The sequence below is a fragment of the Purpureocillium lilacinum genome (genome assembly GCF_023168085.1).
Source record: "Purpureocillium lilacinum CBS 284.36 DNA, scaffold_1, whole genome shotgun sequence".
NCBI classification, from domain to species: Eukaryota; Fungi; Ascomycota; class Sordariomycetes; order Hypocreales; family Ophiocordycipitaceae; genus Purpureocillium; species Purpureocillium lilacinum.
Window position 1 is genome coordinate 4,571,959 of NW_027072111.1, and position 15,822 is coordinate 4,587,780.

The window sequence follows — 15,822 nt, forward strand, 5'->3', positions numbered from 1 at the left end:
GCTTGGACTGAGGCGTGCATGCATTACTGCACCGTAGGTACTCCGCAGGTGCCTCCAGGTTCCCAGCAGCCACTCCAGGCGAAGGTCTTCTTCCTCGCCTCTTGCAGCTGCAGGGCCCTTTTAAACTCGGTCGGGTCAGGTTACCGGGGTCCTGGCGCCTCACACCGTCTGCTCCTCCTCTTCCACTCTTCAAATCCTCAACTGCCCTTCCTCAACCTCGCCAAAACCAGCTCCGAACGACCCCTAACTCCATTTTCGTCCGGTTACCGCAACCCGCGGACCGCCTCTCATTCACCTGAAGCAATTCCTCGACATCCACCTCGAGACACTGCCAGGGTTGTCTGGCCGCAGCTATAGCGCTTCCCAGAGCCGCTCCGCGTTCTGCGCTCGTCGACAACCTCACCTCCCTCGATCGGCTGGGCAACGACGGCACCTAGAAACCCGTCCTCTGGCCCACACAAAGTCATTCTCCTCAATCTGCGCTTTTCTTAGTCGTACTTGTAGCCCTCGCCGCCCCTCACGCATCTGGCGCGTGGCTGCGCTCCCACGTCGCCAATTCGTCCCGCAGTGACCCTTACTCCGGTAGAAGGGATCAGGGCGAAGTAGCCATGAGCTCGCGCCCCAAGAAAGACAGCCCTCTACCACCAGGTGCCAAGACGTGGGTTCATGCCCTCCCCCCCGTTTAACCCCTGTAGTTGCAACGTGGGTTGACCCGGGTCTAGCAAACCAACGCAAACGACCAAGACTAGCGAGAGTCAAACCGCCAAGGAAGCCATGGAGGAACGCGTCACCAAAGTCTCCAGGACCGAGCTGCTCGAGCAGCGGGCCAAGAAGCTCGCGGAGCGCTACGGCCTCGAGTTCAGACTTTCGGACTGGATCACGGGCGCGGAAGACGACACCGTCCTGCGCGTAGACAAGCCAATCCGCATCCGCATCCGCCGAACATGCCACTTGTGCAACGCGACCTTCGTTGCGGCCGAAGAGTGCTCCGGCTGCCAGCACGTTTGCTGCAAGGACTGCCCTCGCTATCCACCGAAGCGTACCGAGGCCGAGAAGGCTGCCAGTCGTGAGCGGAAAGAGGCAGTCAGCAAGGACTACAGGGAGAGTTCACGCATTGTCGCCGATTTGTATTACGATGGCGGCCGTGTCGTTCTCAAGCGTTCGAGCAAGACTGGTGGGCAAGACCTCATTCACAGGAGGCCACGACAGCGCGTCCGAAGGACATGTCACGAGTGTCAGACGCTGTTCATGCCTGCCAGCAAGAAGTGCGAGAGCTGCGGGCATATTCGGTGTACTGACTGCCCCAGGGACCCGTAAGTCTTTCCCGGACGAACCCCTCAGTTGATAAAGGCACATACTGACAATGAACAGACCCAAGAAGGACAAGTACCCCTTTGGCTACCCCGGCGATGCTTTCGGGCCCAACAGCGTTCCCCGATACGAGTGCCAGCGTTGCCAGACCTTGTACCCGGAGGGCGCTTCCGATGGTGTCGAGTGCGCCAAGTGTGGCACCAAAATGTCGGTTGCGTCGCCCAGGGCCCTGCCGCGCAAGATTGAGCCGGAGCCAGACCCCGGTGTTCTTAAGATGTTGCAGGCACGCCTGGACAGCCTGAAGGTCTCCTAAACACGATATCATGACGCCACTCCATCGCAGGTGGCGTGCAAGGCATGCGGCTTCTGCCACCGCAGGGGCGGTGCTGAGGCCGCGGGAGGTGTAATTGGGACGTCATGCCGGCATTTGCTCCTTTCGAAGCATCAAAAAAGTATTGACGGAATGGCTGCTTGTGAGTGGCAAGCAGAGACCACTTTGTAATGGGGAAAAAATACGTTCACGAAAAAGCAACGACGACGACGACAACGACGGCAATGATGGCAGGACGTGGAACGGCAACTGCATTTCGACCTTGCTTGGAGAGCACCTGGCGTTTTTTACTGCCGGCGTAGGAGCCTGGGGAGCCCTTGTAGCTCGTGCGGCGCGGAGAGTTTGCATGCACAAGTAGGGGGAGAAAGCGGTCGTGCGACGCGCGGCTGTTACGGACAAGCACCGCAAGACTTGGGCAACTTTCATGGCACGGCGACGCGGCGTGACGGAAGGACCAGCCGTTGTATGCGTTGGTTTTGTTTAGTTTGTTTAGGCAAAAAGCTCATCCCTCCAAGGTTGCTCGGTGTCGGGATAACATGAATCACCTCGGTCTTTTATGCCCCGACCTTGTTCCATAATGATCTTCTCAACTTGTTTGTCGTGCCTGAGTTATAGGACGTGCCTGCTGGGTTTATGCATCACGCTCGTCTCTTGCTCGGCCTCCAGGCCACGTGAGGGCGCTAAAGTGATATCTTGTTTCGTCTGTCATCTGTCACAACTCGCGAGTCTCAATCCCCCCTGCTTCCTCTTGATGGTGCACCTATTGAGCCGTCGCGGTGTTACCGCCTGCGCGCTCCATCTCTCGTATCAGCGGCTCCAAGCGCAGTCTCATGCCTGCAGCCACAGACGCGCCCAGGGCATCTCGCCTATTAAAGCAGAACCCTACATAGCCCCCAGCCCCGTCCAGGCGGTTATTCAAGTAGGGATACTGGTTGTCGACATTGCGCTCCGCGACGGCGGCGTTGAACGCGGCCTCGTTGAGAATGGGCATGATGTAGTGCGTCGGGTAGAAGCGGCCACGGATGCTGCGCTCCTCGAGCACGGCGTCTTCCTTGACGAGCGACCATCGCCAGGGCTGCTCCGGCCTCACGGCGTTGCGCCACCGCGTCTCTTCCTGCAGAGGGATTGGGAGGTCCTCGGTGGGCACAGGCTGCGCAAAGGGATCGTCGGCCTTGACGACTTGGTAGATGGCGCCGATGAGAACAATGGACCGCTGCCGGTTCACGGTGCGCAGCATGATGCGGCGCACGCCAAGCACAGAAGAGTCGTTCCAGGACATGGAGTCTCCCGCAACGGGATTAACACGCAGACAGTCGCCAAGCTCGATACGCTCGGCGCCAAGGAAACCTCCATAGAATGGCACCGTCTCGCTCTGCATGTCTTGGGACAGGGGACTCCAGAACGAGAACGACGTGTCGATCTTGGAAGCGGCCATCTTGGATGCGTCAAGGAGCATGTTGTTGCGCTTCACTCGATCCTGGCCGGCGTAGTTGAATAGTTCGGCCCATGGCGTCGCGTCGAATGGCTTGCCCTGCAGCTCTGGCATTGATACGCCAGGGACACTGAATGCGTGAAATGGCCGCATCTCCTTGGCCTTCTTCTCCACGGGCTGCTGTGGTACCGCCTCATGCCCTATGGGCGTAATCTCGAAGCGGTCGTCGCCCGGCGCGCTGATGACGCCCAGTCGCCACGAATTGCCATTTTGATACCAGACAAGCTCGCCTGCCCTGAACAGCAGCGGTGATTGCAAGCTCCAGCTCGGAGGCCTAGCTTGGGTTTGGGCTTGCGGCGGTGCCTGCGAGTGTGACTGAGGTTGCGATTGGGGTTGTGGCTGCGGCTGCGGTTGAGCCTGAGGTTGCTGCACTTGAGCCGTCTGAGCCTGTCCTGGCGAAGGCGCCTGCACCTGCGACTGAGCTTGGGGGCGCGCCGGTGCAGGAGGCTGTGTGGGATGCGCGCCGGCGGGGGTAGGAAGAGGCACCTGGGTCTGCTTCTGCTTCTCGGATCCATTGGCGGGCTCTTTTGCCTTCGGTTGTCCAGGAAAGGTCGGCAGCGGGACGGGGGTCACCTTGTGGGGGACACTTTGTGGTCTTGAAGTAGCCGCGGCGGCAGCGGGTATGGGTAGCGGCACCGCCGTCTCTACAGGTGCGGCTGGTTTCGTCGCTGGTGGCACGTTGCAGTGGACGCAGCAGCAGTCACGATAGTCCGCCGACGTGCTCATGAGCCAGAGCAGATGGAGCCCAAACTCCTGGGGCGTCTTGTAGAGCTTCCCCTTGATAGGATAGCCCGACACCCAGAGGTGCTTGGACTTCTCGTACAGCCAGTAACCCCGCGGAAACTGGAGATACCATGGGTTCCCTTCTGCACATGCGCGTCAGCCGATGCGTAAGAGTCTATGGAACCGTGAGGGACGTACCATCCGGGTTCGGAGCCAACTCTTGCTTGAGCAGGATGCCGAGCTTGATCCTCCACTCGATGAAGCGGGGGTCGTCATCTTCGAGACGAACCATGTGCGCCTTTTGCCTCGTGGCACTCGCTGGCGCCTCCCTTGCTGTCTTCTTTACGGCGCTCGGAGCCGGCGCCGGCCAGTATCCGGGGCCAGAATCTGCGCCATCGCTGCGCAGGATGCGCTTGACGTCAAAGTCTTTGAGCTCGGCCATTGATGCTCGATTGTAGCCCTGGCCGAACAGCCTGGCCCTGGCAGCAGACGGCGGCTACTTGCGCGAGGAACACCGTGGCTCTGCGCGGAAGAACGGGACGCGGAAGACAGCCCTTGGCTTGGTTACACCATGTACGTCCAATCCTAGATTCGGAGCCTCTTAGTCGGTAAAGGAGACACCGCAACCGCTGGACCCGAGCGCAATGCCACTCATGGGCGGCGGAACCGCGCCTGGCTGGACGCGAAGAGGCCGTCAGCCCTCCTGGGACCCGAGTAGCAGGAGACAGGCGAAAAGACACGTGCGTCCAGGGGGATGTGCACGGCTAGCAATTCAAAATGTCGCGAGGCGGAACTGCGTGACGGATTGAGGCAGAATCCTTCCGGCTGAGACGTCTGAGACAGGACCGAGGCGTGGTTGATGCTCTTGAGTGCTGGTGAGCAGACGTTCACCAGACACGACGTTGCATTTGTTGGCAGCGTTGTCTGGTGGCTGGTGGTGGTGCAGACGGTGGAAATATGGATGAGTAAGCCAAATGGCAGGCGTATTTGGGCTACCCTGCATAGAATGATGCTCAATGAGCCGTCTTCATAAACACAGGGATGGGGCAATTTTAAGGCTCTGCTTAAGTATTGTCTTCTCTATGGATTTTTCTTTTCTCGTGGTGTACTGTCGACTTTGGCTTGTTCAATTCCTCGGGGCAAGATCCAGTGCCTATCACGCCTCACCTCATGTTCGCTAAAAGATATGTGCCTCCCACTACCGGCACCGCGAAGTCGTCGCTAGCACTGTCCCAATGATCTCATGCCCAGACAACACAATTGAGAAAACGGCTCCCTGTGCAATCAAATTGTCGTAAAATACCGCCGCACACTGTTTGGCAAGAGACAGTATGCAAGTGGCATTTCGCCGTTGTCTGCTCTCTCCACACGTCGCACCCATAGGCGTTTGCACCGGCCACTTCACCACTAGACCCAACTAACTGAGGCGACTCCGGCCCGCTGAGGCTTGACGCACCGCCACCGAACCCACGCTAATCCATTAAACTTGCCAACGCGTTCCCGTGCCGCCAAGTCGCGTCTGCCAGACTCCTCGAAACTCACATCTGCAGACCCCCTCCAAGACTGCCCGCGCTCGCTCCGCAGCCCGCAGCCGATTGCGGCCAAAGGACGCGCCAGCCGACCGGAGCAATGGAGGACCTCCTCAAGGACGGCTACGACAACAGCCACCGGGCGTTTCTGCAGGCGCTGCTGTCGCATGGCGCCATAACGTTCGAAGAGGCACAAGCCATCCTGGCAGCCATATTCAATGCCGCCGCCGGCGGAAGCGGGAGCAGCAACGGCGACACGCGCCCCGAACAGGTGACGCAAGAGGACTTCCAGGCGTACCTAGAGGTCGCGTCTGACGCGGCATCGCTCTTCGATTACGAGATCCGGAGCACCGTCCACCAGGTCACTAAGCAACGCATCTACGCTCTCGTCAACACAGCGTCGGACCCGCAGACGCAGCTCGCCACCACCTACAGCCCAGAGGAGCTGGCATTCATCAAGCGTGTCCTCGACGGCATGTTTGACAAGTACAATTCACCACGCATGGAGGTGATCGCCATCACCGAGATGCAGGCCATCAAATTCGCGCGGCCCAGGAACCGGCGGCAGACCGGCGGCGACGGCGACGGGCAGCAGCAGTCAGAGTCGCAGTCGCAATCAGCGGTGTCGGCTAGGGGACTCAAGCACAGCGAGGTGGAAACGGTGCTGGCCAGCCTCGTCGACGGCGGTTGGTTCGAGAAGAGCAGGGCCGGCTTCTACTCTGTGACGCCGCGCGCGCTTCTCGAGCTCCGGCCGTGGCTGTTAGAGACGTACAACGACCCGGACGCCGCGCCGGACGAGTGGCAGCGCATCAAGTTTTGCGAGGCCTGCAGGGACATTGTCACGGTGGGCCTGCGGTGCTCCGAGCCCAACTGCACGCTGCGTCTCCACGACATTTGCCAGGAGGCCTTCCTGCGCGCGCAGCGGGCCGAGAAGTGCCCCAAGTGTTCGCGCCCGTGGGTGGGCGACCGCTACGTTGGCGAGCGTGCCGTTACCCAGACGGAGGCTTACCAGCGGGGCCGCAGGCAGAGCGGCGCGCGGCGTGCGACGCTGGCCGACGAGGTCATGGAGCAGCAGCGGCAGGCGGACGAGGACAGCGAGGAAGAGGAGGAGGATGTAGGCGAGGAAGAGGAAACGCGCGAGGTGGCAGCCGAGTGATGGAGAGATACGAACGAGGCGACTGCGTCGCACGATCACGCGGCGGGCATACCGAGATGGCTGGAGTTGCCAAGAGATACCCAACAAAAATGTGAAATTCGGCAAAGGATGTGACTACCTTTTGAAGCAGTGCCCAACAATTGCCGTGATGGAGTCGGCACAGTACTTTGCGCAACCCAGCTAACTTCATGCCTGGCGACCAGTATGTGCGAAGTACGTACCATCAAAGCACGTGAAGACACCTCAGCAAGCTCAGTGCCGTTCCACCCACCCAGATCCAAGGTGGCTCATGACATCACTTAGCCGTGGTGGCGGTGCATCGCTTCAGCGGCCGCCAGCGAGCTCCCTCCACCAGTGGCGGGGGATCTGCGAGTGTCGGTTGTGAGGTACTTGGTCTTGGGACGAGTGCCAAGGGGAGCTGGCCGTCCTTGCTTTCACCTCATGCAAACAATAAAGCCGCCGACCTCTGAGGCCACCCCCTTTGTGTCGCGCCATCCTCGCCCACACACGCCGATATAAAGACACTGCTCAGAGCCAGGCGCACATACAGCACGAGCTCCAGCCATCAAATCCACACACACTCCACAGTACACATACACGCAACCGCTCGCCCCCCCCTCCCCACGATGCTCGAGTACTTTACGTACAAAAAGGTCAAGAAGCACCGGGCGCAGAAGGAGGCTGAGAGAGAAGCGAAAGACGAGGCCCAGCGCCACGCCAACGAGGTCAAGGACTCGGACGACATCCTCGACGAGCGCGCCAGCAGGCAGGACCACGACAAGAACGCGCACCGTCACAAGGACAAGCACCACCGCCACCATGGCGAGCACCAGCAGTCATCAGCGTCGCCCGTGCTGGACCCTGACGACGAGTCCTTCCTCGAGGAGCTGTTAGCCGGCGCCGACGGGCCCGCGCCGCCGCTGCCCCCACGAACCTACCTGGCCGAGTTCGACTGGCCGTCCGACAACGAAGCTGCCGCATCATCCTCCGAGGGGCGCGAAGAAGTCGGAGAGGCGTCACAACCGCACAAGAAGGGCGGCGCGGACAAGACCGCCGCGGCTGAAAAGAAGCCGAACCGGTTGTCCCTGCTCTTCACGCGACACAAGAAGACGGAGCAAGGCCTCGAACCCGAGAAAGACGTGTCTCCCGCCGAGGGCGAGCGTGAGACAAAGGACCTCAGCCGCGTGCTCGACCGCCTCAACCTGTCGGCCAAGAACAACAAGGTCATCTCGTCGACCGACTCGTCCGAGGTGCTACAAAAGTTCACGCAGGTCTTCAAGGACCTGGTCAACGGCGTGCCCACCGCGTACGACGACCTGGCCAAGCTCGTCGAGGATCGCGACGGCACCCTCTCCAAGGGTTTCGACAAGCTGCCCTCGTCGCTCAAGAAGCTCGTCACCCAGCTCCCCGAAAAGATCACCCAAAGCCTCGGCCCCGAGATCCTTGCCGCCGCCGCCGGCTCCCAGGGCATCAAGGCCGAGGCCGAAGGCGGCATCAAGGGCACCGCCAAGAAGATCTTGCTGCCGCATAATATAACCGAGCTGGTGACCAAGCCCGGTGCCATTGTCGGCATGCTGCGCGCCATTGTCGAGGTCCTCAAGACGCGCTGGCCTGCTTTTATTGGCATGAATGTCATATGGAGCGTCGCACTTTCGTGTAAGTTAAAGCTTGTGTAATGCTATACCCCCTTGCCATGATTTTGAAGCTGACGCCACTCCGCAGTGCTGCTCTTCGTCCTGTGGTACTGCCACAAGCGTGGCCGCGAGGTCCGCCTCGAGCGCGAAAAGTCGGAGTCGGCCATTGACGGCAGCGATCGCATCGAGGAGCTACCCGATGACCCGGCCCTGCCGGCGCCCGAGACGCGTGTCGCCGACGCCGACGCCGAGGCGGCTGCACTGGCGTCCGCTCCCAGACCGACTAGATCGCCAGCCGCGGACCGGCGCGAGGCGTCGCCGTCGCGGCGATCTTGAAAGCCCTGGCATGAGTTGACGATCAACAGCGACGACGGAACTGTGGATGTGAGGGGATATGGCTCACGACAGTTATGAGAAGGGGCGGATTTGCCCGGTATGACGGCTATGAATTGCTCTGTTAATTATACAAAGTGGGCGCCACTGGATTGACGCTGCGATGAGACACGTTACGCATAACATAATCTTCGTTGTTTGTGTTTCAAATGCAATGGGTATCTCGACCTACAAGCCCCGTAACCATGCTCCAAATGTTACATCGCCTTGGCGCCTACGCTCAGTCGTCCTGCACCAACTCTTTGATCTCTTCCCGGCCGAGACCCATGGCCGACGAACCGGTCCGCGGCGCGGCGCCGTTCTGGTCCGTCGAGCCACCGCCGTCTTGCATCCAGAAGTCGACCTCGTCGACTACATCGTACACAACGTCCTCGGCAATCTGTTCTCTCCACCGCTCAGACAACGCCCTGATCCGTGGTTCCGTTGGGATCATGTCTACGTCGTCATCCGTCGAGACCGAGGCGTGCTTGTATCCCGGCGGCGGATACCAAAAGTTGGGGCCAAAGTTGACCTCTGCCGCGCCGCCCCGGAAAACGCTCACGGCAGGGTAGTAGCCAAGCATCCCGTCATCGAGGCCCTCGCGGGCGCCGACTTGGGGCATGGGTTTGGAGGCGGGAGGAAGGAAACCGAGCAGGTTTGCAAATGGCTGACCCACAAGGACGCCGTTCTTGTAAATCTTGATGCACGACTGAGGCAGTGTGCGTAGCGCAGGGTGCGTGTGTAGCGGATTGGGAGCCTGAGAGGATGACGAACCTGCGCCTATGGGCGATGGGTTCATCAGGTCCTCCAGCTCCTTCGTCGAGTGGTACTCGATCTTCTCGAAGTACGTGTGCGCTTTGAACCTGATAGGCACTCGGTCGCGCACAATGTTGGGGGCCTCAGCAGTAGACGGCGGCTCCTCGTCCGCCGAATCGACCGCAGGGTTGTAGTTCCCGGACATGATCTTGCGGTGCAGGTACTCGGACGGAAGCTGTATTTCGAGTCCGATGACATCGCCCTCGCGAATGCCTTCACCAGCGGGGAAGAATTCCTTGGGGCGCGACATATGCACCTTTTCACCCGCAACGTCCCTGATGCCGTAGCTGTAGGCGTCAAAACCGACGGGCGCGTCGAGCGATGCTTCGCGTCTCGCCCACCCCACGCGGACATGCTGGCCGCCCTCGGGTTTGCCCGAGCCATCTTTTGGCTCTCGCACACCCTTGACGATTTTGCATTCCCAGTACCAACATCCTTCTCGGACTGCCACATTGGCTCGCGCCATCCGAAATCCTTTGTCAGTGGTGACATGCCGCGCGGATTTGTCAAAAAACACGTGGCTCGCAGCATCTTCGTAGCTCATGCGAGGACCGTAGGGTTCAGACTCGGTCTGGCGATAGTATATCATAGATGGGAAGAGGGGGTCGGCAATGCAGTGCGTGTAACGAAAGTTTTTCTTGTTGAAGACGCTTGGGGAGAGTTAGCGACAGCCGTGCCCATTCATGCATCAGCGAGTTCACTTACTGTTCTGAAGTCTCGAAGAACTCGACGCTCTGGCCCCCCTGAGTCGCGACTTCATGATGAGATGTGGTAATCGGCCCTCGCGGTGGTTCAAAGTCGGAAGGCTTCGGCGGTGCAAGCTTGTATCGTAGAGGGCCCGTCTCGCCAGTCGGAAGCTCGGGAGGAGCTCTCGGGTCTGGGGTCCCGGAGCGACTATCCGGGCCGCCCTTGGCCTCGCGTTTTTTAAACGAATCCTTCTTCGCCCGAGAAGACTTAGCCCGATTCGGCTGTGACGCGTCTTCGGGAGGCTGGGAGTCGGGCCGCCTAACGTCTGGGTTCAGCGGTGATGACACTGCGGGCCCGTGGGAGTCGTCCAGCGCGCGTTTTTGCGGGATGGAGGAAACGGAGCCCGAAGGCGTCGGCTCCCGTTTGGGAGTCTCGACATCCGAGGACATCTCCGAGGCTCCAGGATTGTGTGGTATGCGGATGCGTATCGGGCGGCGGCCGTGGGTGGTGAGTGAGCCGGCGGTCGTCGCCCTTTGTATGGCTGCAGAGCTAAAGTGTCGAGGTGCAGCTTGACGCGTTGTGGTGGAGGTTGGCCAGAGATGGGAAAGATAAGATAGCGATTGCAGGATCTGGGCTGCCCATCTCCAGCCGTGGCTTGAGTGGGTTCCCAGCGGGCACCGCCGGAAGGAGGCGCACGTACAGTCAGCAGGAGCCAGGCCCAAACGCGGACTAGCGCGACCCGGATGACCGAGCCTGTGGTCACCCCTGCGCGGTTGGTCAGCCGCGGACCAATGGCAGGGTGGCGAATGTAATCACAACGCCTGGACTTGCTCCTCGTTGGGAGGCTAGAAGACTCCCCACAGCGCGAAGGGGCTGTCAAAGGGTCGCCATGACGCCGAGGAGGGTCGCCGGCGCCCAGGATATTCTCTCCTAGCGCGCGTGGTGCAGCGTTGCAGACATCCATGGATCGCAGACGACGTGGCCACGATGCGGCCGCGATGCCTGCGGATGGGGAGCTGAGGCCTCGCCAAGCACGTGGTTTGTGAGTTTGTGGGCTGATGATGCCACCTGGGCACCTTCAGGGGGTCCACGTCCGGCGTTGCGTGCATGCAAGGGTTTCCCGTGGGGATTAGGTTAGGTTCCAAGCGTGCAGGGCTTCTGAGGCATCGTGCGTGAGGTGAGGTGCCCTGCTGTAGAATCGACCGGCTAGCAGGTGCCGCGTCACTGAAGCGGCGCCGCCAGGCCCCTCCGCACCACTCGCACACCCCCCCGGAGCGGCTTCCCAGTGGCTCCAGACCGCCACTGCGACTGCAGCCCAGGCCCTCATCAGCGCCTCAACTTATCTCATCATCCTCCGTGGCCCCCGCGTCCACTGCCAGACGGCAACTTTCCCGACTTACCTATCGCTGCTCGAGGAGCCATTACCACTCCGGGCACACGAACCAACTTGGCGTGCAGGATCTTCCCCTTCTATCCCCTCCATCTCGACACCGTCGCACGCCGACTTCAACACCATCTCGCGTCGCTTGCCCAGGGTAAACCGCGCAACGTCTGCAGACCCTGGCTCACCACTTGCAGGCGCCAGCCATTACCGCCTACTTTGGACGTCGTGGTACCTCGCCGTTGTGCCCCTCGAGCCTCGTCATCCCGTCTCCCGGCCTCACCGCCGGCACCGGCGACCTGGTTCCCTGACCGTATCTGTCAAGACGACCTTGACGTCGGGCGACACGTGCGTTCCGGACGGCCACATTTACCCATCCTCTTTTCGCCTTCGTCCTCGGCGTCGACAGGCCCTGTCGTCACCATCCCTAACGCTGGCCTTTCAGACGCCTCGTGCCTGCACGTCGACTTCTCCTGGCCACGAAGCCACAGCGACACCGTCTTGACGCCCACACCACTGCCGCGCCAAAATCAAAGACTCTGGAGCCATCTCCCGCTGCATGGCGATGAGCCACGTATCGCAGGCTTCGGCGCCGCCGGCGCACGGGAGAGAGCCCGGTTCCATGCGGACCGCACTCCCGTCCCGGCCCATGTCGTCCAAAACCCGCGACAATAGCGGGCCCAGTTCATCAGGGGATGCCCGGCTGTCTGTTGATAACAACGGCTACGATTCGCGGCGCAGCGACGGCAGCGCCTCGCCCAACTCCAAAGCCAGCCCGATGAACGATGGCGCCAGTTCTTCCAGAGGCCCTAGCCCTGCCTCGACGGTTGGCGAGGGAGGAGCGAAGTCTGGCGCCAGTCAGGGAGGACAAGTATGCAGGTACGATTTCGAGTTTGACGTCCGGGAGCACAAGTATCTCGCCGCTGACTCTGTTTAGCAACTGCGGCACCACTCGCACGCCACTCTGGAGGCGATCACCTCAAGGTGCTACGATATGCAACGCCTGTGGACTCTACTTGAAAGCGAGAAACACTTCTCGGCCCACGAGTCTCAAGAAGCCCCCCAATGTCGTCTCTACCGGAGCGTCGCGGCCAGTCCTTAGCAAGACCACATCCAACTCCTCCGCCAAAGCCTCTTCGAACGTTAGCGGTGCCACCTACGTCTCAGCCGAGCAAACTCCGACAGGTACTTGCCCAGGCGGGGGACGCTGCAATGGCACTGGCGGTGCCGAGGGTTGCAACGGCTGCCCTGCATACAACAATCGCGTGTCGAAGAGCGCACAGCTCGGTGTCATGCAGAGGCAGAAAGGCTGCGGCGGCGGCCGAGCCGACCCGGAACGAAGCGAACCAACCCCTATCGACGTCAATGCCCTTCAACAACAAGCCCAGAGCCCCGATACCACCGTCGTGATCGCGTGCCAGAATTGCGGCACAACAATCACACCTTTGTGGCGACGAGATGAGAGTGGGCACACCATATGCAACGCTTGCGGTGAGTTGGCGTGCGACGATAGCGGACTTGCGTGACTAATACTAACCCATATCTTCAGGTCTATATTACAAGCTGCATGGGGTCCACCGTCCTGTCACGATGAAGAAGGCCACAATCAAACGACGCAAGAGAGTCATTCCCGCTTCCCAAGAGGACGAGCACGACGAGTCTGCCGATGACACTCGCAGCTCGGAGAGGACCCCAGAGAGGGGAACCGAAAACGAGGACGGCTCCATCAATCTTGGCTTTCGTCGCCGTCCAGAACACCCCGCCGCGATCGAGCCCGAGCCTGTCATGCGATCGAGTGGCCAAAACTCACCGTTGCCGCTACCCTCCGCAGTTGATCTGGCCGCATATCACCAGTCGCGCGGCTTCTCGCGAAACGTGGCAAGCCCTCTCAACGACGACAATCGCCTGCCGCCAATGTCCTCTATGACGGCTGCCATGTCGGATAGACAGTCGTCGATGTCGCCCGCCTCATTTTTGTCACCCAGACGGAAGCGTTCTTTCTCGGCCACCGAGACCGATGCTGGAAGCGTGACTGACGGAGGACACGAAGGCGCGAAGAGACTATCATCCATTAAGTCCATCTTGAATCCCCAATCTGGTCACGATGAGCGGCCAGTTTCCAGGCCGGGCAGCGTCGATAAGGGAGAGTACACCCTCCCTCCCCTTCGCTCCTCCGGGCCGGGGTTGGGGCCCGCCGGTAGCCCGGGCCCGTCAGCGACCATGGAGCCCAGCTTGAACATGAGCAAAGGGAACGATACCCAGGGCTCGCGGGATTTTGGTGATGCGGAGAGGCTCAGAGTGGAACGAAGATTGGCTGTTCAGAAAGAGGCGGACCGAATCCGCGAAATGCTCGCTGCCAAGGAGCGCGAGTTGATGGAGCTGGGAACCGACTAATGTCCACAACCGGATTATTGGCGAAGGATATTACGGACGACTTATGACACTTTTCTGTGGGAGCATGGAGTCTGAATTGCTTCGAAGAGGCACGGCGGTCAGGGTTGGGCTGTTGGGCGGCAGAGTGCCTGTGCGGCCCATCGGCGAGACGGCGTTTTTGTGTTTGATTTTGCCAAATTCTCTTATTACGCGATTCCAGGATGTTCTTTTCCGGGGTCGAGACATGATGCTCTCCATGGGCATAAAATTGCCGGTTACAGCAGCCCGGTTCAGCCACAAGGCGGAATGCGCAAGCATCGCGACATATACCTATCCTAGATTGTTCAATGTTAGATTTCAACAGCCCATTGTTTTTGAGACATGCTAGTTGTTATGCCTTGCCCTATGACTCGTGAAGATCGCTTCCCGTGCACGGGTTGTTCGACGAACTGGGCAGGCAGACCGCAACCAAACAGTCAGTCACACCAGCTGAAGTAGCTGACATGGCCCGTGAGAGGACCTGCAACAATTCTCACCTGTATTGCACCCGGATGAACACAGGCCAAGTGTGTGCGGCGTTTCATGACTTTCAAGTGGCATAATGATCAGGTGCTCGTTTACCATTCCAATTTCGTGCTTCTACCAAACACGAGTTTTGAAGTTACATAACAAAGAGTCATGAAAGACCTTCAGGAGTAAAGTAACCACGATGACTGAGTCCGTTACTATTACTCATGTTTATTCAATATGCGTCTGTCAAGTCACTATAAAGAGTATGCCCTCCTATTTCAAGAAATCCCTTCATTCCTTCTCCAGGTACATGTAGCCTTACAAGCAAGACAAAGAGACAACTACTATCCTCGTTACGGCATCCGCACCATTCGTGCTGCGAACTTAGCACCATGCCTCCTGCACTTGCCGAGAACTCGATCGCCACATACGCGGAGGCGGAAAATCGCGCCGGGATGCGAAAGGTCGAGGAAAGCTGCCGCCTAGAAAACGATCGCATCATCGACCTCTTCGTCGTCAACCTGGAGTGGCCGCAACGGACGCCTCTCGGACTACAGCTGCTGAGGCAATCTCTCGAAAAGGAGATTGGCGCGTCGGTACACTTTGGCACTTCTCCGGGACAGGCTTACATCTACATCGGACTCGACTTTGCGTGGGCACATCTGGCTCAGAAACTACGCCTGGCGATATTCGAGAACAATTTGGTGCCCAAGTGGACACCTCTGTGATTGCGATCGCTTATGGAAGGTATAGCGGTGTATGGCTTATCAAGAGGCGTTTACTGGTGCCTGTTCTGTGTCTGTTACGCGCTCATAGCTAGTCTTCCATACTTTCTGCCAGGTTATGAGGATCAAAGCCACACCTTTTCTCCTCTCCGGAGGCGCAACATGGGAGTGAGGGAGGAGTTGGTCGACGAGGTAAACTGTGTTTGGAATACTGATTTGGAAGGCCGAACATCTGCGCTTACACGGCGCCTCGACTACTCTGGCGAGTCTTCGCATAGATGATGAACTAAGAAACCCCAGTGTGCAGGCCGATCTTCCCCGTGCCTCGTGCTGGATATGATGGAATATTTGCACCTCCTGGTTCTCCCCAATTCTCTGCTATCCACCTCTCTGCGTTCGCACCTCTCCGCCTCCCACGTCCGTAGACCGCCACATGCTCTGCCCGTTCCCAACCTCAGGCTCGACCTAGTAACATTCAGGCCAGATAGCCCAGTCCTTGATTGGGTCAGTGCCGTAGAATGACGCCAACACGGTCAAGCTACCGCGGTCAACCGGACCGTTGCGGTTCCCGAAGGCCTTATTAAGAAGTTGGCCATTGCTGTCGACGATCTCTGAATGGTTTAGGCTGACTCGAACCTCATACTGAACGAGCGGTTCTTGGTTCCTCAATCCTCCCGGATACTTTGTCGCCTTCCTCGCCCACGAACTCCGGATCTGTCAGCCGTTTCAGTGGAATGCCGATAGGCTGGGTGGAATGGTTGCTACTGTGATGCTGAGGTGCA

At 59.5% G+C, this 15,822-nt stretch overlaps 7 protein-coding genes across 7 annotated transcripts; 5 read left to right on the top strand and 2 right to left on the bottom strand.

The window, feature by feature from the left end:
* Positions 1-774: 774 nt before the first annotated feature.
* PLICBS_001081 (uncharacterized protein) lies at positions 775-1,624 on the top strand (the record flags this gene model as incomplete). The annotated part of the gene is made up of 3 exons (XM_018317845.2): positions 775-1,265; positions 1,308-1,313; positions 1,372-1,624. The coding sequence occupies 3 exons, from the start codon at positions 775-777 to the stop codon at positions 1,622-1,624; spliced, it is 750 nt and encodes a 249-aa protein (XP_018183370.1).
* A 778-nt stretch (positions 1,625-2,402) lies between these two features.
* On the bottom strand, positions 2,403-4,299 carry PLICBS_001082 (uncharacterized protein; the record flags this gene model as incomplete). Its single annotated transcript, XM_018317844.2, has 2 exons — positions 2,403-4,000; positions 4,056-4,299. 2 exons carry the CDS (start codon positions 4,297-4,299, stop codon positions 2,403-2,405), a joined length of 1,842 nt encoding a protein of 613 aa, XP_018183369.1.
* A 1,187-nt stretch (positions 4,300-5,486) lies between these two features.
* Positions 5,487-6,542, top strand: PLICBS_001083 (uncharacterized protein; the record flags this gene model as incomplete). The annotated part of the gene is made up of 1 exon (XM_018317843.2): positions 5,487-6,542. The coding sequence occupies one exon, from the start codon at positions 5,487-5,489 to the stop codon at positions 6,540-6,542; it is 1,056 nt and encodes a 351-aa protein (XP_018183368.1).
* A 626-nt stretch (positions 6,543-7,168) lies between these two features.
* Positions 7,169-8,512, top strand: PLICBS_001084 (uncharacterized protein; the record flags this gene model as incomplete). Its single annotated transcript, XM_018317842.2, has 2 exons — positions 7,169-8,198; positions 8,265-8,512. 2 exons carry the CDS (start codon positions 7,169-7,171, stop codon positions 8,510-8,512), a joined length of 1,278 nt encoding a protein of 425 aa, XP_018183367.2.
* A 277-nt stretch (positions 8,513-8,789) lies between these two features.
* PLICBS_001085 (uncharacterized protein) lies at positions 8,790-10,500 on the bottom strand (the record flags this gene model as incomplete). Its single annotated transcript, XM_018317841.2, has 2 exons — positions 8,790-10,014; positions 10,070-10,500. 2 exons carry the CDS (start codon positions 10,498-10,500, stop codon positions 8,790-8,792), a joined length of 1,656 nt encoding a protein of 551 aa, XP_018183366.2.
* Positions 10,501-13,022: 2,522 nt separating this feature from the next.
* On the top strand, positions 13,023-13,826 carry PLICBS_001086 (putative electron transfer flavoprotein subunit; the record flags this gene model as incomplete). The annotated part of the gene is made up of 1 exon (XM_018317840.2): positions 13,023-13,826. One exon carries the CDS (start codon positions 13,023-13,025, stop codon positions 13,824-13,826), a length of 804 nt encoding a protein of 267 aa, XP_018183365.2.
* Positions 13,827-14,707: 881 nt separating this feature from the next.
* Positions 14,708-15,043, top strand: PLICBS_001087 (uncharacterized protein; the record flags this gene model as incomplete). The annotated part of the gene is made up of 1 exon (XM_018317839.1): positions 14,708-15,043. One exon carries the CDS (start codon positions 14,708-14,710, stop codon positions 15,041-15,043), a length of 336 nt encoding a protein of 111 aa, XP_018183364.1.
* Between the last annotated feature and the right edge of the window lie 779 nt (positions 15,044-15,822).